This window comes from Phyllostomus discolor, chromosome 8 (genome assembly GCF_004126475.2).
Source record: "Phyllostomus discolor isolate MPI-MPIP mPhyDis1 chromosome 8, mPhyDis1.pri.v3, whole genome shotgun sequence".
NCBI lineage: Eukaryota > Metazoa > Chordata > Mammalia > Chiroptera > Phyllostomidae > Phyllostomus > Phyllostomus discolor.
The window spans coordinates 24,101,295-24,127,440 of record NC_040910.2 but is presented as its reverse complement, the minus strand read 5'-3'; the positions used below and the strand labels follow the sequence as shown (position 1 = coordinate 24,127,440).

The 26,146-nt window shown below is 35.2% G+C and overlaps 1 protein-coding gene across 5 annotated transcripts in view; it reads right to left on the bottom strand.

The window, feature by feature from the left end:
- Positions 1 to 1,203: 1,203 nt before the first annotated feature.
- FSTL5 (follistatin like 5) overlaps positions 1,204 to 26,146 on the bottom strand; it is a 546,524-nt gene continuing 521,581 nt past the window's right edge. For all 5 annotated transcript variants that reach the window (XM_028519771.2, XM_028519772.2, XM_036031946.1 and 2 more), the window contains one exon: positions 1,204 to 3,739. In XM_028519771.2, the coding sequence (XP_028375572.1) occupies positions 3,037 to 3,739 (703 nt within the window). In that variant the 3' untranslated portion in view covers positions 1,204 to 3,036. The remainder of the gene's footprint in view (positions 3,740 to 26,146) is intronic.

Genomic DNA, 26,146 nt, shown 5'->3' with positions numbered 1-26,146 from the left:
TTACTCTTTGATGTTAAACTGTTTTGATAGAGCAGTTACCTCATTGTTTTATTATAGTTCTTCACTTCACTATAGTTCTTCACTATTGATGTGCATGACATAATGCTGATCCTGTATGTTAGCTTTTACCCTATCTTCTCTCCATCCTCAACAAAAGAAATATCTACTTTAGACAATATTATATCATTATATCTGCTTTTCTCAAAGAAACATAAATGTCAATATTCTATTACAAGTTTCAAGTGTTTATAAGACAAATATTTACAAATGTTAAAATTCTATTACCTTACAAGTGTTTAGCAAGAGTGACTCAACATTCATTTGGTTAGTGGTATAAGGATATGGGAAAAAAAGAATTTTTCTTTGAGTTTACTTTTGATATTCCATTCTGATACTCATTCCTTTAATACACAAGAAGAGACTCTAAAATGGACACCTGAAAAAAGATAAATTTCTTGCTTTAAATATTGAATATGAAGAGATATAGAAATTTAGACTTGTTTATTAAAAGACAAGCTAAATTATTTTTAAAATTTTTATTGGACTTATTGGGATGGCATTGGTTAATAAAATTATATAGGTTTCAGGTGTACAAATCTATTCTCATCTGAATATTGTATTGTGTTTAATACCCCAAGTCAAATTTCCTTCTATCACCTTTTATTACCCCTTAACCCTCTTCTACCTCCCTCAAACCTCTTTCCTTCTGGTAATCACCATAGTGTTATCTGTGTCTATGAAATTTTTTTCCCTTTGCTTAATCCCTTCACCTTTTTCTCCCATTTCCCCCAATCCCCCTTCCCTTTGACAGCTGTCAGTCTGTTCTCTGTCTCTATGAGTCAGTCTCTATTTTGTTTGTTAGCTTATTTCATCTATTACATACCACATCAAAGTGAAATCATACGGTACTTATCTTTCTCTGACTGACTTATTTCACTTAGCATAATATTTTCCAGGCCCATCCATGCTGTTGTAAAAGGTAAGACATATATATATATATATATATATATATATATATATCTCCCAGTGGTATTCCATTGTGTTGTGGAATGGAATAAATTGTCTTTTCTTAGTTGATTTCACTTCACTTGCCCTCTATTCCATCCCATCACTTTCAAAATAATGAGGAACACCAGACTATGTTTGAAGCAATGGGAAAAAACCATTGATATGCACATTAAAACATTGGCTGACTCTCAAAGATTAAAAGGTAAGAGGTTTATTGTCCTTTTATCAAGCAGTGTCTATAGACAGAGCATCCATATGGTGTAAGCTACCAAAGAAGGATGGATAGGACAGACTTACATTAAATCATTAGGTCACAGACGCTTTATGTGGTTCATGTTCACATGGCAGGAAACTGCTAAAAAGGAAAGCAGGTAAGGAGAAACATAAGCTGATTTTTAGTATTTATTAAATTTACCTCCCATAATGTTTCCTTAAGCTAAGAAGAAATCTACTGTATCACACAGTTCAGGATGCTATATACACATAAGATATTACACGCTATAAAATTTCAGGTTTCTATGCAGTTTTTCACAATTTAAACTTGAGTAAAATTTGTATTTAAAAAAGACCTTATTGGATTACCTTCAGTAAATGGAGGTCATTTCAACAGCCCATTAGCATTTTATTAGCAACAAAGCAAAAATAAGTAAAAAGATTCTCAAAACATGTAAGCTATTACTTTAAGTCTAGATAAATATCTGCTTACTTCAATAAACCAACTCTGTAGTTTTAATGCACTTCTACTGGCCTTATCTTTACCCTTAAAAAGAATTTTTTTTTACTCTATGCAATGTCTCAAATATGAGGATTAATTAAGTTTTGAACTATAGCACACAGCGAGTGAGAGGGTTATTTAAGGATTATGTAGGAGTTGAATAGAAGTCATTAAAGAATGAAATTTTTGATGGGTTATATTTAAATAGCAAAGGCAATGGTGAAGTACATCTTTATTCACCACTGTGGAGCTATCTGCTAATTCCAATTTCTAAACTAATACTCCTAAAACACTAATATTCATCAGTTTTCTAGCCATTTTTTTTCTCGCTGGTGTTACTTTCCCTATATGTGGTTTACTCTAAGCAGACACAAATAAAGTTTCTTTCTTTCTTTCTTTCTTTCTTTTTTTTTTTTTTTTTAGAAATGAGAGTTTCTGCTGATGTAACACTCAACTACATGGAAAAAAACTATTCTGCTAACAATACACATTTGTAAGCAGTTGACATCCCAGACAAACTTGCATTAAAAACATAATGCACTCTAGTGATTGAAAGCAAAATGAGTAGAGAATACATTGCAAACATTTTACCAGACTTATTTTTCCTCCCTTCCTCCCCATTTTCCATAGCATACTGCAGACTATACAGTAAGTGTCGAACAGAGTTTGTCACCTTTACACAACCTCAGGTCAACTCATGCCTTCAAATGATACTTTGTTTAACAAATGACTAATGGCAGATTTAGTGCAGGAGATGTTAAACATTTCTTTCTTAAAGCCAAGAGATTTATAGTGATACCAGTGTTCAGTATGCAGCTTTTAGCCTTTTCCTCTTGTGACATTCCCTTCAAGGCACAAAAGATTATAAACAGTGAATGGGACAAAATATTTTGAATTAAGAGTTTTAAGTTTCCACAATATCTTTTATTTCTGGTTTAAGTATACTAAAAAAGGACAGGGGAAAAAAATGGATAAACCATCCTTAAAATAAAATGGTGCTGAAAGTCACCTGAAATTCCCTGAAGTTATTTTTAAATATTTAAATTCTTATTTTGTTGGTTTAAAACATAATTCTAGATTTGAACCTTGTGATGAATATAATTTCTCATTAAATATTGTGTTAAAATTTCTAGTGAACTAACATTACTAATTGTGCATTTCTTTGCCAAAAAAATAAATCTATTTTATTTGGGCCAACCAAGTAACTTATGTTTGACTAGATAAAACTTGAAAAATTAAGCTGTAAATTTAAACAATGAATTAAGTTCAGTGTACTGGAAAACTCTTTATTCAATAATTATCTAATAGGGCTCCTAGGCATTTCCAACCCAAATAACTGTATTTCCTTTCTCAACTTCAGTGATCTCACAGTTTAACTTATTGAGTCGTCCGTCTAGTATAAAGAGAGAGTCCTTGGAAGGTGTCATCAGGTATTGCCCAAACAAGCCGCTGTCCTGGATTTGCCTGTTCTTCCTGTTCCAAGGCCATGCTTCTGCCTTGAGTGGTTCCTTAAGGCTCTTGATCATCTTCACCTTCCCCGAGGAGAGCTCCGCAAACAGCACATCGGTTTGCGTGCCTGAGCTCCCGTAGATGTTGTACTGGTGGGCTTCAGTAAAGGACGGCTGAAACGCCAGGTCCGATATGTGCAGATTTGTGTGAATATCAAAAGCCTCCTGTATTTCTCCTCTGATAGTAATGTACTGGACCCTCACCAGACCTTTGATGTCATTAATGCTGACAAGATAGTGCCCGTCTGGAGAGATATACGGAGAACCCGTCACATCGCCGTTGAATCCAATGACCGAGTCAGTTACACTGTCCACCACGAGCTGGGGCGGAACTGCTCCAGTGCTGTCAGGCTTGCAGCTGATGAAGTAGTATCCTCCCAGGTGTGTGTATGCCAGCGACTGAGGAACGCACTTATAGTCTTGCAAGTTAATTGTCTTGATGTATGACATGGTCTCAAGATCAATTTTTTGCAGCGCAGCTTCATCTTTGTGAAGAATAAATCCGAACCTGAAAAGATAAAAACTGAAGTTAGAAAAATGTAGAGTGGTTACTGTAAAAAAAAAAAAGAATACAGTAACCGTGGCCAAGGGGAGGGGCCATCGCAAATCCAGGTGTTCGCTGCCAGGCTGGGCCTCGATCTGTGTCCCGGCGGTGCTAGAACTCAACTTTCAGCTGTGTGGCCCCCTCCTTATCCTCCTCACTCTAGCGCATCCCATCATGCCAGTCAAGCAATATTAGTTCATGCTGCGGGAAGCAAAATAGTTAAAAGTAATATGTCTGGTTAATTGGAGAAACAAATTTCACCTTTACCAAAGAGGGCAAAAAGTAAACATTACTTTGTATGTCTCTAAACCTTCAGATAATGAACAATCTTGGTTAACTGCTATGAAAGCCAATGACAATGGAAAAGGCTTGAATATCTTAAAGCATTTCGCCTGAATACTAGCCGTACATTATCATTCTTCTTTTGATCACCAAATAAATGTGACACACAACTATTTCAATGGTTCTCATGTCTTTCGAATTTTAATTTGCCTCATAGCACTACCTTAATAGATGCAGATTTATTATTTTTCATATAGACTCTTATTCTTCTATACATTACACCAGGATTGCCTGATTATCGCTATGATTTTAACGTTTATTTTATTACACATTTTAAATGCTAGTTACATCTTTCACCCATGCCATGTTTATATTGTTATTGTTTTGAATGATATACCTCATTGTATTGATTATCTTATATTGAACAATGATGGGCTTTGGAGATTTTTGGCATTTTCCTATTAAAATCAATTTAAAAATAAATATTTTAAAATTTGTTTTGATTACCTATTTAATTACTTGAATCTTTAAAAGCATTTCTCCTAAATACTAACTGTACATTATCATCAGAAGTCCCTGTGACAAGGGTAAATATATTTTGAAACTCTGACCTATAACACTGGTGGCTTTTTATCAAAAATAGGTAGGATAAATAAGATAAAAACTACTATACAAAGTTATACCTAAAATAAATATTGGCCAATAGAAACATATAGGGCGCTTATTTTTATTTTTGTTAGTATTAAAGCACCTCCAATATCTCCATAAAAATAAAGACCAGAGAAATACTGTTACATTTTTATCAATGAAAAAATGACATTATTGTATTAAGACAAAACAAAATAAGCCTCTAAAGATAGTGATATCATCATCTGTGCAATTCATTTTCAGTATGGTAATTCCTATACAAAGTTTTCTTCATGTGAAAAATGGCCATTTCCACATATAATACAGAAATAAGCTGTGTTCAGGGTAGTAACTACTTAAAATTTTAAATATAAGCATATGTAAAGCTCAAAAATATAAATAAATATCTATCTTTAATACCACAGAAAAGATAAGATGAATTTTTCTAAAAACAGTCTTGCAATTATGTAAGCAGGAAATTTATAAGCACAGATATTTTACTAAAATAGACATGAAATTAAAATGGCTTCTATGTTGTTACATTGCATATAGTTAGAAAACCATTATAATTTTAACTATATGAACTTTTATGAAGAGACTATTTGATGCTACTGGAGAGTAGAAATTTCTTCATACACAAGAAAAACTACAATATATAGCTACTCTTTTAAAAAGATCTTTTATATATGCATTGAGCAATTACTAAATAAAAAGTACTGGGAATATATTGGAGACAAAATTCCACCCTGCTTACAATGAGTCTAGAAATTTTGAGTAATAAATATGGAAAAACTGTTAGTAATCAATGCTTAATTATAGCATCATGTCATATTATTACTTAATTTAGTAATTCTTACTTTTTCCATATTTACTTACAATGGAATAAAGTAATCATTTTGAAAATAATATTTCTAGTGTATTTTAATGCAATTTGCCATTTCTGGCTTATATCCTAGAAATTCCTACTTTCCAATGTCCTTAATTATTATCAGTGTGTTTTCAGTAAACACAGCTTATAACATAACTTCAGGAAAAATATTGTCCTGATTACAATGGTCTGAAGAATCATATTAACAATCACTTCTAAATGTTCCAATTAAAGTATTAATGCGCAATGAAGGTTGTAAATATGACCTAAAAATTGAAGAGTTAAAAATAAAACTGAAAACTGACTCCCATTATGTTTGTGTCAGCGGCAGAAAATAATATCCCCATCCATTTTTATATTTATCTTAATAAATAATTAACTCTGACTATTGAAAAATGATTTTCCACTAATAGACAATCATTAAGAATATGCAAGAATGTAGATGTATGATTATTCCTATAATTTATAAAATTATGAATCATGATTGAAGATACTGTCTTTTTTTCTGTTACACATTGTAAATGTGCTCAGGGGCAAAAGCAGTAATATGCACATTTAATAAAAGCAATAAGCCAATCAAGTTTTGGCATTTCACTTCTCTTAACCTTGAGTCTTCTAGTCCCTATGGGCAATGTTTTTTGAATGCTAATGAGGCAGAACTAATCTTGAACTATTTTAACTCTGATACTAAAGAATGCACTCAAGTTGTGATACAATCCAGCTTCTTTGGGAAGTAATTAAAATTTTAAAAATGGTCCGGTTAAAAATGCAAAAGCTCCAATTGCGGCAATAAAATTACATCTATTTTGGCTGCCTCACTGCATGCTCCTCTAAGACTAGAGATCTAGCTACATAAGCTGATGCATAAGAATGCCTTCAATTTTTCACTACTGATTTATTGGGTAGGAAGTGGTGTCTCTAATTCAAAATTTCCCTCTAGTACAGATTGATATTCAGAAATCTCCCACTGTTCATTAGGCTATGATTAATATTTACAAGGCTTTCAACTTTCATGCCTGCTTAGTATAATAAAATCCTGCACAGTACTAAATTTAACATAGTTTGTCTAATATTTATCAGAATGTGTATAAAAAGTTACAGACTGTGAAAATTCTGAGCTAAAAGTTACTCTTGAAATCGCTTATTTTACTAGGAAAAAAAAAAACTCAACTAAAAGTGTGCCTGTTGCTCAGCATGGCATTGGGTGGATTCGTTGTTAGATTTGGTAAAGAGAGTTAGAGCATTTTTTTCTCAAATTATTTTCTTTGTCTGAATGTTCAGTCAAAACAGTTTATTAAGTTTACAAAATGGTTCAACTTTAATTATGCTTTTCATGTTTTAAGGTGAAACCCTGAAATGATTCACGGAGAAATTGCTATTTTCAATGAATTAAGGGTTTTCAATCTAGGCTGATGCAGTTTCATGATCCTGTTTCTCAGTATAATGTCTTGACTTCCATGAGTTTCAACCTTTTCATCAACAGAAAGAGGATAAAAGTATTAGCTTGCTTTGAGAATGAGAATAAATGTGTGTTTATTATCAGCCAAACAGTAGATTTGTAATAAATGCAACCTGTCACTGCTTTACACCTTAACTGGCATCATTTTCTCATTATGAATCAAATACAATATTCTCTATCGCACAACAGATCATTATAACCCATGGATGGGAAAAACAAAACCAAATTATCAATGTTTCTGTTTAGTCGGTATTCCCACAATGTTAAAAATAAACACAAAAGTGTTACTCAAATGTGGCTACATTTTTCCATTCCTGAATGTAACAGAGATCACATTGACAAAGATTTCACTTGTTAACAATTTTGCTCTCACTTGTTCCAGCAGGGTCATTGCCCAGTCCTCATCTTATCCAATCATCTCACCTCTCTCAGTGTTTGGAGAGGAGGCAGTCTAGCTCACCCTGTCTTTAGGGCATTGCTTTAGTTCCCACTAGGGAACGGAGGAGTAGGCTATGGTATACTGGGTGAACTTAGTTCTGCACAGGTAATGGAATTGGAAATAGGCACCTGTCTTACTCGAGAATTCCTTTTAATCCTCACCTGAGGATACATTTATTAATTTTAGAGAACGAGAGGGAAAGAGACACAGAGAGAGAAACATGGGTCAGTTGCCTCCCATATGCCCCACGACCAGGAATCAAACCCACAACCTAGATGTGTGCCCTAACTGAGGACGTACCCTTCACCTTTCGGGTGTACCAGCCGACACTCCAACCAACAGAGCCACCTGGCCAAAGCTTACTCAAGAATTTTGACTACAAGTGACACAGAATTTTGTGCCTGGCTTTAGGACCTGTGTGTCTAAAGATGAGGAGAGTTGGAGTTGGAGTTTATGTCTTGGTGACTCAAGAGCCTTGCTAAGGAGGCTCCTGGCAGAGAGGAATGAGGAGAAGCCTGGCTGCAACACCATGAACCCTAATAAAGAGTAACTGCCCAAAGACCTCATGTCCCATACGTCCAGGCTACATTTCTTGCACTTGAATAACAATTCATTTCTGCTAGTTGCTCACTCAAACAGTCCCCAAATGGGTCTCGTCACACAGAGTCTCACAAAGCAGTTTTTCAGCCACTGTCACCCCACAGCATCTGTCATATTGTTCCATGCTGTTCTGCTTCCAAATCTATCACCTATGAAGCTAAGGAAGGAACCTCATAATTGCAGTTAATGACCTTTATGATACCCCAAAGGTTGGAGTGCAAGAACCCTGTAAGATTTGCAAAATAACAGTTAATTTATTTCCTTAGTCTTCACATAATCCTGCCTGTCCCCAGAGTGTTCCTTGCTGCCAACTTTCACTATTTAACCACTGAGAATCTAATCCGCACGCTAATCTGCATGCTAGAAGCTGTGTAGGGAGCCAAGTGCTCCCTCTCCATTCCTACCTTATCTCTTAACTGAAATCCTATTATCTGCACTTCCCAGAGTTTAAAACAGATCTTTCCATGCATATTAAGGGAGGCAAATGAGCAGCACTGAGTGGAGGCTGGATGTTTCTGAGCACTGAATTTGCCAGACACTCTATCCTGGTATAAAAACAACATTGCTGCAATCCACACCTAAAACAAAAACATTTCCCCAAGCTTTTTTGATGTTTCACTTATAGACATCCTATTCTTCAACATAAAACTCCAGGAAAAGAAAAGAATTTCAACAGCCTGAAGAATTAGTTGTATTGAGATTTTGCTTGTGAAAATCTATGTCTATATTCGAAAGCTAGGGTCAAGAGGTTAGTGTTTCATAAAGAATAGTGGGCAGGCTTATTTTTTCTAACTGCGTTTTAAGTATCTTGTTTATCCAGTTGGAAGGTAAGGCATGTCAGAGAGATAAAAAACTGAAATTATAACCCCCCACACACTGTTAATACATAAACCCGAACACGCCGTGGGCTCTGGCAGTGGTGTCTCGAGTGTGTTACAGCTGACAGAGTCCTCACAGACACAAACCGTAAATCTGCCTCGAGCCATCATTCACTAGTTTATGAATTCTTTTATATTCAGTTGTTTTCTATTATCCCAAACTGACCCTCGTAAGAAAAGACTGAATGCTGTTCCTACTCAAGCACCAGCGGATTCAGTTTTATCTTAACTTCACATAAACAGCTCAGTAGAACATACCTGTTCATAAAGAGTGGTCACATTCACAGTAGGGAGAGAGGAAAGCACGGAGAAATAGAATGGACACATTTAGTAAAGATGTGTAACTAGAGCAAGGACACTTTCTGAATGGTTTCAAAGCTTGGATGTGCTTGAGAAATGACAGTACTTTGGCATTTTCTGTTTTCAAATGTAGGTTGCAAAAGATACAATGAATCATAGGATGCCCTCTTACCTGAATTTATATTATAAAAATGTTATATTAAAGATTTTACCTACATTATTTCTTCCCTACTTTCATTTTTAGACTTTTTTCTAAAAAAAAAAAAAAGAAGAAGAAGATGTAGAATGTGTTCCTAAATACCAAATTCCCTGCTTTCTTCTTTTTCTGGTGTCCTATTTCTCTGACAGGTAGGGCTGTTATTTCTTCTAAAGAAAATTGATAAAGGCATAACTTAGTTATATTGAGAGGTGTAATTGTTTGACAAATTAGTGCCCAAAGTTCTATCATTTCCATGAATAGCCAGACATATAGAAAAAGCAGATTTATCAAGAAATAAAAGATGATGATACCACCACTTGATAGCAGATACAACAGAGTAAAATCAAGCACCAGTTTAGGAGTAAAGGTTATTCAATAAAATTATGTGAAAAGAGCACAGTATTGCAGGAATAGTGTGACTAAACCAATGAAAGAATAAGCAAAGCCCACGCATGAGTGAAGGTAAATGTGCCTAAAGATGAACTCTAGTCAAATTTTGAGACTGGATTAAGCTCATTTTGTTTGGTTTTAAGTTTGCAGTCTTTGTTCAATGAGCATAGACCACAGTCCTCTTTCCTAGTAAGAAATACATTCATAGGTTTTAATAGAAATAACATATGTAAGAACTCTAATTAAAAAGCTAAAGTAGCTCTCATGATAATTGCTGAGTATGATCTTAATATTGCATATGCACTTTCTAAGCATTTAGATAAATGTAGAGACTGTGCTTGGTGCTTTAATAAAAAAAAAACTAATCCATGTGAAGGCTGATCTTCAGAGAAATATAAATATACTGAATATAATAGAGAGAGGGAAGCTTTCTCCTCTCAAGACATCATTCTACAATGTTAAGCAGAGATTAATTTTATATATTTCTCTAAACTATTCTTTCACTTAAAATCTGCTTTGAAATCAAACTGGTCATAACTAATTAATTTTACAACATCTATACTCAAGTTAGTACATTTAATAGTTGTATTAACAATATTTTCAACAATATTGAAAGATTTTCCAATTTTAAGTCTGTTATATGTAATTTGGTAACTGTACATCAGAATTTAAAATTGAATGTGGTTTAATTGCAAATTTTTGAAAAAGCATATGTATTCATTTCAGAAATTGAACCAAGCATGCATACTAAAAAATGAGAACATGTAAGTTTGTAGTTGAATTTATATAACTACTTTATTAATTCTGCTTGAAAATTTAATCTTACTAACTTTAGTAGCCTTTCACTGGTGAGTTAAGAAATGTGAAATTTTATGAGAAAGTCAGAATAGAAAAACCAAAGTATGCTTGATACTTATGTTTTATATCTACTCAAATACTATAATTTCATTGGTTTTATTTGTTTATACAATGATGATTATATTAGTTAATTCCCAGAATACCAAAAGAATACATTAGTTTTAAGAATCTCAATATTTTAAATCATACAATTTCTATGAAGGGCAAAGGAAAAGTACATGTAATGAGAATGTTTATAATAGTGAACTTGAAAAATGGGTCATTCCATTTGGATGGAAATTAGTTGACAGCTTTTTATAATGCTTGACAAGTGCTATGATTATTCAATTGGATGGAACATTTTCTTCGACAAATGGAGCTGTGACATACCATATAAAAAATTAACTTACAGTATTTTTAAAATTCTAAGTAAAATCTATAATTATAAAATGCTTATAAAGAAATTTAGGTACACATCTTTATGATCTTTGATTTGGTAGTGGGTTTTTAGATATGACACCCAAAATAAGGAACAAAAGAAAAAAAATAATTTGGACCTCATAAAAAAATTTGTATCAAAGACCACTCTCAAGAAAGTGAAAATACAACTCACAGTATGACAGGAAATATTTGTGAATTACATATCTGATATTGGCTAGTATCCAGAGCAAATTAAGTACTCTTACAATGAAAAAACAAAAAGATAAATAAGTCAATTAAAATAAACATAGGACTTGAATAGAAATTTTACCAATGAAGATATACAAATGACCAACAGGTTCTAAAAAGATGTTCCACATCATTAGTCATTAGGAAATGAAATCAAACACAATGATATGCCACGTGATACCCATTAGGGTGGTTATCATTAAAAAGATGAGTAATAACAAATGTTGGTGAGGATGTGCAAAAATTGGGACTCTTACACAGTTCTGATGAGAATGTAAAATAGTTCAACACTGGAGAAAAGAGTCTGTCAGTTTCTCAAAAAGTAAACATGGGATTACTACATAATCCAGCAATCCTATTTCTAAATATATCTATGCTCCTCCAAATATCTGTAAATAGATATGCAGAGAAATACTTATACACAAATATTCAAAGTAGTAATATTCTCAATACAAAAATGTGGAAAAAACCCAAATGTACACCAATGAATATATGGGTACACAAATGCGGCATATTCATATAATGTAATATGTAGTCAAAAAATGAATGCAGTGTGAATACATGCTACAACATGGATGTACCAGAAAAATGTTAAGCTAAGTTAAAAAAGCCAGATACAAAATGTTATATATTGTATAATTCGATTTATATGAAATTAATTCACTTATATGCATTATTAAAAGGTAAATCCCTAGAAACAGAAAGCATATTTCTGTGGACTTTCAGGGGCTGAGACAAGGGAGATTGGGAAACAGTGCTTAGCAGGTCCAAGTCTGGATCACCTTGGAGCTGGTGAAAACATTTTGGAATACTCTAAAACTAGACACAGTGATGGTTGTGCATTCTAAATAGACCAATGCCATAAATTCTGAATATACTGATGCCTCTTTAAAATGTTTAATTTTGTGTTATGTGAATTTCAGCTCAATAAAAGTATATAAAAATAAATTTATAACTATAGTTGATAATACTTTATTGCATATTTGGGAATTGCTAAGTAGATCTTAAAGAAAAAATGTGTAACTGTGTATAATAACAGGTATTAACTAGACTTATTGTGGTGATCATTTGTAATATATACAAATATTGAATCATCATCTTGTATACCTGAGACTAATACAGCAGCATACCTCAATAAAAGATCTAAATATAAATATTGACTAAACTAAAACTAATTAATAGCAAAAAAAGGTAAAAATTGCTGACAAAGTCTAACTCAAAACAGAACTGATGACATCCAAGAGTCTGCCCCTGAATAGTGGTAATATTACCACATCCTCAGTCCATTCTTACTTTGGATTAATGGTTAAAAAAAATAAGAACTTCTCATAGAAGACAATGAGTCGTCAGATGTGGTAACAAAAAAATAAAAACATTATCTATGGAATTTAGGTTATTCACCTGAGAGAAGTAAAAAAAAAATACATTGTTAATGTATGCATTTAGAGATTCTCTGAGTCTACCATAACCTTAAGAGGTAGCTTTGCATCTGGAATCCTTGATGTAATTTCAGTATTTATTTCAAAAAGATCATTTATTTTTTATGGGGCTAACAGTCAGGTGTTTTAAGTCTTTTTATTCCATATTTATAAATGAAGACAACTTAGATGATTGTCTAATATGTCAGATTCATTGGTCAAAGTCATCAAAACGGGAGGAAAAGTGTTGCAGGTTCAGAGGTAACAAAAGCAAGAAAGAATTCAGAAAACAAATGAAAAAGGAGAATAACACATCAGCGATTACGGAAGATTATTATCTGAAAGTTCACTGTTATCTGCATCCATAAAAAATTAACAGGCTTATGTTCTTTCTTTAAATATTGATATGAATCTTACTGGCAAGCAAGAATATTCCAATTCAGCTTCTTGTGACTGTATCATGAAAAGGTATGTTTTGGAGTCAGGGAATGTCTACTATGTATTGGTTTGTGACATTTGAATAAGCTACTTTATCTGAGCCCTTATTCTTTTCTTTTTTATATAGTCTAATAATGCACAAACGTGAAGATTAGAGAAATAAGTGTGCAAAGTCTGATATATTGTAGGCACTTAGTAAATTACAACTATTATCATTAATGATAATTACAAGATGTCAAGAAAACATATTAAAATTACAAATAATGCAAATATCAGTCACCAGTTTATTTTTTGTTAATTTAGATCATCTCCCTGAAAAAGAAAGATGAACACATTTAAGAACTTCAATTTTTTTTCCCCTCAGCAGGTTTTCTTGTCTGTTCATTTTGTTCTGAAGCTCACGTAGCCATTTTGACTTTAAAATAATTTCTCACCTTTCATCTTACTCAGAAAGATACATGTGGCTTTATGGGGGCTAAATACTCAGCACTTCAGGGCACCAGACACTAATTTGTTTTGATGTTATTCTTTAATTTATGCCTACCGTGAGCGGGTGAGCGATGGATGTCTACATAGATCACTTCTTTTTTCAGAGAGTTTAGCACCCAGATATTTGGCAATGCTGAATGCTGAAATATTTATGTTCAGCACATTCAAGCATATGAGCCCATGTTTGCTTTAAAACTTATTTTACATCTTTATTATTGAAGATTTTTTTATGGCAATCTGTCAACATTAAAATATAGAATAAAAATGATTTTCTCTGAAGTCCAATGATCTCGTGCAATGCATAATTGTATTATCATTCTTTCAAGAGAAACATTTTAAAGGTTCATCTGATAGTAAGGTCATTAAATGTTGTTCTTTTCTTCTGATGAGTATGAAAGATTAAGTGTGTTGTCCAGTTGCCATGGCTAATTAAAACAAACAACCATTTAGAGAGCTGACAGAACCAGTGACTTTTCACTTAATGCTCTAAATTGCTTTTTCCATTAACAATTGAAGTTGTCATAATGTATTTCTCACATGCTCTTTCTGTTTTTGTTTGTTTGTTTCTATTGAAGATATTACTCCCATATTATTTAGTCATTTTATTTTAAATAGAATTGTAATCATTCCTGTTCTCTTACCATGTGATCGCTTTAGTTACATATAAAGTGTATGTTCACTTGCACTTTTTCCTGCATTAAATTCTGTAAGTTAAAAAAAAAATGCCCTGCATGAAACCATACTCAAAAAAGCACTCAGTGGTGCTTTTTTTATTTTGTATAAATTGTGCATATTCCCGATTTAGTTTTAAAAATAATTAAACTTATTATAACATTCAGCACATTATACTGAAATCCGTGCATAGACAATCTCTCTTTTTATGTTATTTATTTAATAAACATAAATAATGCTATTTTACATTTCAACAGTAACCTCATTCTGAAGAAGCATATCTAGTAAATATTAAATTGTTTATTTGTTTGTTATAACTCTAGCATATTTTGCTCAAAAACCAACAACTCTTAATAGTCATGCAAATTGAGTGGACTTCTCTGTATTGTAATCAAGATCATCTATAAAGTAATTTATATGCCTTATCTCACACTAGTTTTCAATAATGCTACTCTAAACTCCAGCTAAATTTATATAGTTAGTAATTTCTCTGATGTGTTTCATCCTTTCCCAACTTTTTGATCCCTCTTCTCAAGGCGTCTTCCTGTTCAGAAAGTGTCCTAGGCACCAGACACACGCCACCAACTGGGGAAGAGTCACTGCTCTGGAGGAGTTGATAGTCCATGATCAATGCCAGGGGCCTGGCACTAAACTGTCTAGCTCCACATCCCACCACATACTGACTGTGTAACTTGTCTCTCTGTCTGTAAAATGGGAATAGCAACGCATCTGCTCGTAAGGTTTTTGCGAGGACCAAATTAATTCATGTAACACATTTGTTAAAAAATATTTTTAAAGTGTCACTAGTGAATTCACATGACCTTAACACAATTTATTGAGTTTATTTCCCATGAGGCATGAAATTCCATTAGAAAATGAACTGGTAGAGATTATGAAAATCTTCCTTGAGGAAATAAAGAAAATGTTGGGAAATGCTGGTCAGATGAAGACTCGGGAAAACACGTTTCAAACGTAGGGCACAAAATAAGCAGTGGGGTCTGTAACAGTGAGTACAGCTGCCTTGAATACACAAGGGTGATATGTGAAGCAGAGATGTGTGTTTCGTTCTGTCCCTAAGCTCCGTGAGGGTCAAGCCTTGGGCTTGCAGATCTGCAGTGCTTATGTCTATCAGAGATTTTTACACATAAGGGACACTCATCATCTCATGAACCAGTTCTGTGATTGCTTCCTCACCTCTCAAACACTCTGCTCAATCACATTTCAATCTACTTCATGTACCGCTTCCAGGATAACCTACTTATGCACATAATCCCTCAAAAGAGAAAGAGACCGAAGAGAACTTGTTGGCAATGGCATCGAAGACACATTCTTGTTCCAGTATTTGTCGTATTTTTTACACCTTATGACCTCTTTGCTCTTTATTTAGTAGCCTCCTCTGTCCTTCATATAAATCATACATATTTTCTTACACAAAGGAAACACACTTTTTATAACAGTAACATCTGTAGTTTCTTAATCCTCACCTGAGAATATGTTTATTGATTTTAGAGAGGAAGGGGGAGGAGACAGAGAGAGAGAGACAGACAGAACCACTGATGTGAGAGAGAAACATCAATTGGCTGCCTCCCTATGTGTCTAGACCAGGGATCAGGCCTGTGACCCAGTACGTGCCCCGACCAGGAATCCAACCCACAACCTTTGGGTGTACAGAACTACACCCCGACCAACTGAGCCAGGGCTAACATTTGTATTTTTGTACAGCATTCTTTAAATCTGGAAATTAAAAAATGCCATGGAGAAAGCAGGGAAACTCCAAATCACAAAACAACACAACAGTCTTCCTAAAGGAAAATTTAGTCACAGAAAATACTGATTCATCCGTGATATCATATCCTGGAAAACTCACTGTCCTGACGTTCTGTCTTTTGACCTCTACGCTACCCCCCTAACTGCTCTCCACCCCGCTCTCTTAGAATGCCATCTCCGCAACACTACTCACTTTCTCAGTGAGACTCAGATCCAGTCTCATCTCTGCTCGAAACCTTTAATGGCTTCTCTCACGCAGAATGATACACAACCAGCCTTCCCCAAACTCCCCTCCTACCTCAAGAGCTGCGGCAGCCTCCGTGCTGCTCCTCAAACATGCCAGGGAATTTCCCCCCAGTACCTTTGCACTCACAGCTGCCTCCCCCTAAAATACTTAGCCTCAAATTAGAGACCTAGTCCTGAACTCTGCGATCTAATTCAGGAACTACTTGGTACCGTTTTGCTCACCTCCAGTGGGCTTCCCTTTGGTCGACACATATTTTTCACATTTCATTCTCTATCCATGTCCATGAGTTCCTCATTTGAAGGATTACTGAGAACACTACAAATGTTATACATAAAATACAGAGTAGGCTGCCTGGCACAAAGCAGTGAAGAGTGTCTATTACTATTACTATTATTGCCGGTCTTATGAGATTCGTGAGATTTCTGAACAAGAACACTAGCTTTTCCTCTTAAGCGAATGAGATTCTCATTAAAGGTCCAGAACCAATTTTCTTGTGTATATTGCCCACACTATTCCAGAATACGGATTGGTTTAGAATCACTCCGGAGAGTGTGAAACTAGGAATAAAATGGAATAAAGTTAAAGTGTCGGGGGCACTAGTGCAGCCGAAGGAATTTGAGCACCAAGATTGGGCTTTAGGGCTACCTATACTGCCCACCCTTGAATTTCTCTAGTTGACTGTAACTAAAAGAAAAAAAAAAAGGCAAGTGATATGAGTTCTCTCTGCAGGATACCTGAATGTTACTTTTTAAAACAATCTGGGGAGTTTATTTTATTTTTTCAGAAATAAAACATAGCATAATGCAACACATTTTTTCCTCACAAAGAGTACGAAAGAAGCCAGAGTGCTCCCTCGGAAAGGACCTATGGACTGAAAAGACATTACAGCACATTACAATCCGATCACAGCCTCACTCATCTATTGGAAAAGGCATTTATATTGCACTTATTACCTAGTACCTGTTAAAGCTGTTTATGGAGACCACAGGAAGAAGTAATTTTTATGCTCCTTTTAGTTTGCTATAAATTCAGAAACAATTTTGCTTGAACAGCTGATCTGTGAATTAATAATGAGAGGCTATAACTTTTTTTCACTACAGTATGTCAAGTACTTCCTTTGTGTTTAAAAATTGATGAGGCTCAAAACTCTCTTTCTTTACATGAAACAGATTTCAAAGGCATATGGGGCCATCACCACTTTCTTCATATGGAAAGTTCTTTCCAAGTTCATTTATTGGCTGGTAAAAAAATAAATAAATGAATAAAATCAGTTGAGCTTTGAGTTCAGTATGAAATAAAATATTATAATCTTTCTTTAAGGGCATCTTGAAACTATTCTCCTGAAAAATTATGTGAAGAGTAATTTCTAGTAAAATACACCATGTTTTATCTCACAAATGCTGGCTATTTAAGAAATATTAACTTAGTCTTTATATAAGCAACATTAGCTTAGTCTTTATATAAGCAACATTAACTTAGTCTTTATATAATGTAAAGAATCCTCATGATTGTTTTCATTGGCTCTATATGTCTGAATTTTTATTTCAACTGCTTTTGAAGTAGTATAATTTCTCTATTGTATTTTTTACTCAGTTTTAGCTTGGAATTATTAAGGCTAAGACATGAGTGAGCATTCTATCACTGGAACAATTGGACAGACATAGTCCATGACGAAGATACTCTCTTCTCTATCCTGAGTCTTTTAAAAAGAATTGTACTGTTGTTCAATTAGAATTGTCCCCATTCCCCCCTCCATTAGTCTCTCCTGCCCTGTCCACCTCCCAACATTCTCCATAAAAGAAGCTATCTTAAGTCTTCAAGATAGAAATAGCAGCTGAACCAAAGTCAACTTGCAAGTGACATGAGGCAGTGGACTGGGCTTGACCTTTTCTTGTATTCTGTATTGCTCAGCATCAGATGGCAAGGAGGAGAGGAAATTAAACTTGTGCTGATGTTGAAAGAATGTTCACATTATCCATAGAATAAAAGCAATTCTTTTTTTTTTTCCAATCCTTACCCAAGGACATGCTTTTAGAGAGAGAAGGGAAGCAAGGGAGAGCACCAATGTGAGAGAGAAACATCCATGGGTTGCCCTTCATACACCCTGACCTGGACTGAGCCCACAAAGCTTGTGCCCTGACCAGAAATCCAACCCACGACCTTTTGGTTACCGGGAGGAGGCCCAACCAACTGAGCCTCACCAGCCAAGTCTAGAAAGAGCAATTCTTATAGTAGTTTCAACACAATTATTTTGACATTGGAAACAGAATGGTAACTTATTCAAAGGAACCGGTAACTCATTGGTTATTGGGGAAACAGGCACAGCAGTAAATGACACAATGTCCTGAAGGCAGCGTCTACCCTTCCTAAAGTTTTATTTCTCGAGAAGCAGAGAACCAATTTCCTGAATAGTGTCTGCAGAACACACACTTTCTCTTATTTAAAGAAAAGTTTATCCCTCCTTTTTCCTCCTTCTGTAAATTCTTTAAAAATTATTTTATAGTCTTTTTCCACTCTATCTTGGTATTCATTTTTTCTTACATAAAGAGAATCTTGCCGCTTTACTACTTTTCTGTAGGACTCAGGATGCTGATAAGATTTTGCAGGTGTGCAGTATTTAAGTCTCAGATTTGGAAGTTAAATTAGAAAGTGGCATAATGCTACTTCAGATCTTTGTGGATGCGCACTCTTCAAACTTTAAGAAATTTAAAACCAAGAACAGGCCATATGATATTAGTTTTTATTTTTTAAGAGGCAGACACTAAGGTTAGAGGAAGCTGTAACACAAAAACGTGTTTATATTATACACATTTTGTAAACACAAAAATGTGTTTATATTATAAAGTCTTGTTGTATCAATATAATGTTTATATTTTCCATATTTACATATTAACTGTATCATGGCCTGTCACATACCAAAACAGAAAGACTCTGGGCGGCGTGCTGCTGGCTGAATGTCGATGCAAAAGGTTGAGGCTAGAATTTACTTGTAATCAAGGATATACTTGGTAATGTGGTCAATTGAACTATATTACAGGTATCAGAGACCTTTGAGTGATGATATATTATATTTAATAGCTATTCCTTGCTCAGGAAGTTCCTGTTCCAAAGACTGTTTGCCTCTGTGGAGGGACTGATTAACACTTGGTAGTTCTCCTGTAACATCAGAATGCGTGAGAGAGAGCAGCTCAGAGCCAGATGTTCCTGTCTGAGACGATTGTAAAACCTCAAGTTTGCTTTGGGGCAACAGGGACTTTGTAGATGATCTGCTTCAATTTCTTCGTTTTACAGATGAAAATCTCGAAGCCCAGTGAGATTAAAGGATAGATCTGAAGTTCCACAGCTCACTTATTGAAGAGCTTGGAGTAGATCTTATGTTCCTAAATTCTATTCCATTCCTCACTCAGGAGTAAGATAGTAGGGGGCAGAGCTTAAAACTACTGTGGAGAATTTTTATTTTATTTTATTTTTTAGCTGGTACATAAAGAAAAAGAGAAAGTTCCCTATTTAGAAACTGATCTGCGCTTCTGGAACGACAGAAAGTGTCCCCTAAAACATACTTAAAGAAAAGAAAATGTACATCCTCTAGCTAGTATCTCAGTTTCAACTATTTGCTTAATAATATTTATTTTGTGACACATAAATGTTTTAATGTATATCTTCACTATATGCAGATTAAAACTTACTAAAACTCATTAACCACATATGAAAATTCTAGTCAAATAATGTGTATTTAACAAGCATTCTCTGTTAGGCGCTGTGCGGCATGAACTCTTCAACAAACTGTGATCCCTCACCTCAGGAGGAGGGCTCTGCAGAGAGTGCAAGGATAAACAAAGCCAATAACATAAAATGCAATGCAATAAATGCTGCAAGCATTTGCAATCATACGCAGTTTTGAAAATGAAGGAAATGGACAGAGTCATGTAGCTGTAGACAGGGAACGGTACCGGAAAAGTGCTTAAACTAACTGACACAATCTGATGTGGGTGTTAGACAAAAGACAGACTCCTGTGCGCAGATGAGAATGCCTATATTTGTAGCACAGAAATTATTCTGAGCTCACTTCTACCACATGACCCTTGCTTTCCCTTTCCAAGCTTGAGAGTACAAATCTTTTCATTAAAAGAAGGTAACTGTTAAATTTTCATTATCAAACGGTCTAAAACAACCATACTTTCTTTGATCTCTAACTATGCGTGACATACAAATAATTTTATGTAATATTTAATTAATTACCTAATGGTTTCTCCTGTCACCTCTCTTACTTGTCCAACAAGGTTGCATCCTTCACGTCTATGTGTTGCTGCTACCTCCATTACAACTCTTATCATAATGCATCTGTTTACATATTAAACCATTTTACTAAATTATAAAGAACCCAAGGGACAGTCTTCATTAAAATATATGTTAATAATTTCTGTACCAATCCCCCCATCTATGCCTCTGTTCACCTGCAGATGGTTGGATTGAGCCTGTCAGAAATTTGGAACATTTTGATCAACTCAGAATCATTCGAATTATTAGCCTTTGCTTGAGATTTTTAAAAAGTAAAATCTTTTCTAAGTAGTGGCAAGCTTGCAGAGGAAAGTTTTTGAAATATTTGCAAGTAACTTCTACTAATTATATTCCATCATTACCTTATTTTGTATTCTGAATTTGAACCACGTACCAGGCAATGAGCTACATGTTCAGGATAACAATACAATGATTATCATTCTCTTATTTTCATGGAGAAGACAAATATGTGAACAAATTTTTAAAAAATAATTTCTGCTATCATAGGAGCTAGCATAGAATTTTAGGAAAATATAATTTTGAGGGGCTAGAATATGTTCCACAGAGAAGGCCTGGAGTAGAGAGATTGTACAGACTCACAGAGAGCCTGGCATAATAGAGGTACTGTGGCAAGTTTGACCAAAGCACAAGGTAAATATTAGGAAGCTGCTGATGAATACGAAAAAACAAAATAGCATAAGGAATACACAAGCATACTGTAATAACTAAGGATGGTACTGGAAATAAAGGGGGCCCTTTTTAAAGTATGTGATTGTCTGAACACTATGAGGTACATCTGAAATTAATACAAAATAATATTGAAAATAAACTGTAATTAAAAAATAGAATACTAATATATTGCTGGGGTGGCATTGTAAAAACAAAAGTAAAACAGAGAAAGAAAGAAAGAAAGAAAGAAAGAAAGAAAGAAAGAAAGAAAGAAAGAAAGAAAGAAAGAAAGAAAGAAGGAAGGAAGGAAGAGAAAGAAAAGAAAAAAAAGGAAGGAAGGAAGGAAGGAAGGAAGGGAGGGAGGAAGGAAGAAAACAGAACACAACTAGGCCATAAATGGCCTTAATCCCATGAAAGGTGTTTTGCTATTTCTTTTGAAAGAAAACAGATACTCTTATCATATTTGTAGCAATGACTTGATTCTGAATGGAATGTGAGTAATACAGGCAATTCAATAATAGCATTGGTTGATCTCATAAAAGTGGGGGCAGATACGGTGGATGAGTTGTCTTTATGAGGCCTTGGCAGGTCTTGGTATACAGATGAAAGTAGTACATGAGATTGTCAATAAGTAGCTGTTGACAAGGAATGACTTAGATGCCATAGACAACAAGAAATAAGACAGTCAGCTGATTTCTCAAAAGAGATATTATAGGCAAGAAGGGGCTGGAAAGAAGTATTCCAAGTCATGAAAGGCAAGGACCTACATCCAAGATTGCTATACCCAGCAGAGCTTTCATTTAGAATGGAATGGCAGATAAAGTGCTTCCCAGATAAGGTCAAGTTCAAGGAGTTCATCATCACCAAGCCCTTATTACATGAAATGTTAAAGGGGCTTATCTAAGAAAAAGATAAAAAATATGAAGAGTAAAAAGACAGCAAACTCACAGTTATTAACAACCATACCTAAAACAAAATCAAACTAAGCAAACAACTAGAACAGGAACAGAAGAACCACAGAAATGGAGATCACATGGGGGGTTAGCAACAGGGGAGTGGAAGGAGGAGAGAGGGGGAAAAGGTATGGAGAATAGGTAGCATAGACGGGGTAGGCAGAAAATAGACAAGGGGAGGGCAAGAATAGTATGGGAAATGCAGAAGCTAAAGAACTTACGACACATGGACATGAATTAAAAGAGGGAATGTGGGTGGGAGGGGGTGTGCAGGGTGGAGGGGAATGAAGGGGGGAAATGGGACAACTGTGATAGCATAATCACTAAACATATTAAACAGAAGCGTTGAAAGTGATATAACTGAGATGGAAGGTTGCACATTTCTAAAGGGAAGGCTTTTGCTTTTTTCTCATGTTGGGGTAGGATCTACGATTTACAAGTGACAGTATAGGTAAAAATGGCAAAGGCAAGCAGCTCCCTCATCCCATACATATCAATGCTATACAGAATGAGAGTACCAGGCATGGGAGCAAAAGAAACCCAGAAAAAGGAGAACGGAGTTCCCTTCAAAGCAAGAAGGCTGAAGACAATCTGTAGATGTAAGCAAATGTAGCTCAAATGTTGTTTATAAAAGTGATACCATGTTGAGGCATCTGAAGGGATTCTCTGCCAATAAGCCCATCTGGCCATTGGAGGTTTTTCACATTCGTCTTAAAGTGGGCCTAAGCCTATAAATACTGCCCCCCCCCCCAATGTTTATAATATACCAGAGAGAAAATAACAACTGCTACTTAGAAATAAGTGAGCAGCTCCTTGTCCTGGAGACATTCATTGATGGTGAAAATGAATAATATGCCATTCAACAAAAGCATTTTATCTAAAATCTTTCATACGCTGTCTTTCAATTTCCCCTTTTCTCGCTTGCTGATAATAAAAAATAGCCTGTCTAATTAGCATCTTACATGGCTACAGAATGGTATTTTTATAATGCCCCATGGAAAAAATATTTATAAAAGTCTAAAGAACACCAGGGATTATTTTTCAGTGTTCCAATTTATAAATCTAAATGAACACAGCCTATGCCAATATTATGTGGTAGTGAATACAAATATCATCAGTAACAGTTCTTAGTATGTTGGCAGCTATGAGGAGGCTTTTAAATTATGATGAAAACAAGGAATGAGCATGTTTATTTTCTCTGGGAAGTAGAAAATAATTTAAGTAGAAGATAATTTAAGCATTGAAAAATACCAGAATGTAACACTACCCTGTTAATATAAAACACATATTTCTTTATATTGAGCAGGTTTCTATTTTTATTTTTCAATTATTTTTCAAGTTTACCTTTGATATTATTTTGTATTAGTTTCAGGTAGGTTTTTTTTTTCATTTTGTAAAAATTGTACTGTTGTTCAAGTACAGTTGTCTGCCTTTCCCCTCCAACTCTCCCCACCCACCCCAGCCATCTCCACCTCCCTGCCTCCGATTCTACCTCCCCTTGATTGTGTCCATGTGTCCTTTATAGTTGTTCCTGAAAACCCTTCACCCCTTTTCCTAAGTGTTGGAGAGGATGCGGAGAAAAGGGAACCTAGTACACTGTTGGTGGGAATGCAGACTGGTGCAGCCACTGTGGAAATCAGTATGGAATTTCCTCAGAAAACTAAAAGATGGAACTGCTTTTTGACCCAGCAATTCCACTGCTGGGATTACACCCTAAGAATCTGAAAAACACTAATCCAAAAGAACCTATGCACCCCAATGTTCATAGCAGCACAATTTACAATAGCCAAGTGCTGGAAGCAACCTAAGTGCCCATCAGTAAATGAGTGGATCAAAAATACATAAAACACATATTTTACTCAGTAAAATTTCCTTGACTTATGCTATTTTCTCACATTAACAATGGAAATCTCTCAAAAGACTGCCTGTAAAACAGATTTCAGAAATGTATCTAACCAAATAATAGTTTCAACATCTTTCCACAAAAGGCAAACACGAGGTTACTAAGTGAACCAAGCGAATGCAAATTTTCAAGGGCCGTAAACGTGTGTGTGTGTGTGTGTGTGTGTGTGTGTGTGTGTGTGTTGGGTGGGGGGCAGTTCAGGCATGGAGTCCCAGCATCAGAGCAAAGTGCTTAAGGACACTCAGATGCTCTGCTCCAACCAGACTGTGTGGGTTTGTATGCCAGCACCACATTTAATAATCACGTGATGCTGAGCATACCATTTAATTTATCTGTGAGTCTGTTTCCTAATTCATGAAATGGGAATAATGTGGTAGTTATAACCCATAACAGGTTAAAACTTTGCCTTGCACAGATTAAACATTCAATAAAGTGCTGTTATTTGTGAACTGATATTAAAAATTTGGCAACTGATAGGTTATAAGCACCGGCCAATACGAATGAGTGACAGCATGGTGTACACCTGCTTAATACAATCCCTGATCATTTAATACACAAACGCATATGTGCAAATGTGAAATATATGTACAGACAGGGTGACTGGACACCAACTAACACTTTCAAATTTGTGTAACTCTAACACTGTCATATATGCCTGAAGCTGTATCTCGGGACCGTGCCAGGTAAGTGCTCCAAGTAATGGCCAGTGTGAGTTAGTTCCGAGGGAGGCACTTACTCATGCCACAGGCTGGTGTATTTTCTGTAAGTGATTGAAGAGGAATTACTGCCATTTTCAAAAGCCGTTTCTTGACAGAAACACATAATGCCAAACAACACAATATATGCTAATATTATGACAGTCACAGAGAAGAATAAGATGACTTTGCCAGTCCTCTGACAACAGCAAGGTGACTTTTGATTTACTTTTCCTTTTTACGTAGAAAAGAGAAGAGCCACAGCGTTCCATAGGAAACACTGCAAATGAGCATGACACCACTGAGCATGGGATGGAGTCGCCGACACCCAGCACAGATCTTGGTCCTGGTCGTTTTTTGTTTCGTTTTGTTTGCAGAGAACGCGATGAGTGTGATCACACATCTGGGCTTGCTGAAGTGCTTATTTTCTTTTCCCTGCACCCACAGAAAGTCACTGACAACCTCATTTTCCAGCGGAATGGGGTTCTGTCTTGTTTTCCTCACGCGCCTCTGAGTTTCCTAATGCACATGTGCCACGCTGGTGATTTGTTCGCTCTGTTCAGAACACCGACCCGCCTCTGGACCTGCCAGATCGCAGCTCAATGACTCCTCATTTCAGAGATTTTTGTTTTTTACCACATTTTCTTTTCAGCCTTGTAGAAATGGAAGTGTCTGAGATGGCTGGGTTTAGACCACTAACAGTGTTTTTACTTCGCAGGGCCTGAGATGGATTACATCGTAGAATGGATGTTTATAGCGGCACACATTGAGCACAACAGAAATAACCAGGAGAGATCCTTTATTAATTTGTTTTGAGTACACATTGATATTCTTGGTAACTGAGTAGTAAATTTTAAGTGTTCAAACATTTACCTGCCTGATGCTCATCAGGTAATAATCCTATAAATTGATCATTTGTTTACTTTGGTATCGACATTAAAAAACAAATTTGCCAAGTATTCCACTAGATAGATATTTATTTAGAATTCTTGCATGTCATCTTTATTACAGAATGTTTTTTGCTCTAAATATTTCTGGTCACAGATAGGACACTTCATAGAGCTCACCAGAGGAGTGTGTGACTCAAAATAGCCCTTGGCTTTGAACCTCTTCCTATGCCACGTTTGCTGAAGAGGATGGTTAGCTTTCTCTTCAACACTAGCATTAAAATTTCAAGTTAAAATGAACAAATAAACAAGGCTTCCTGAGTTTATAAGTCATTAATAAATACACTGAATGTCAACTGCAGATGACATGTTCTTTACTTTGTTACAATTTAAGAAATTTGACTTAA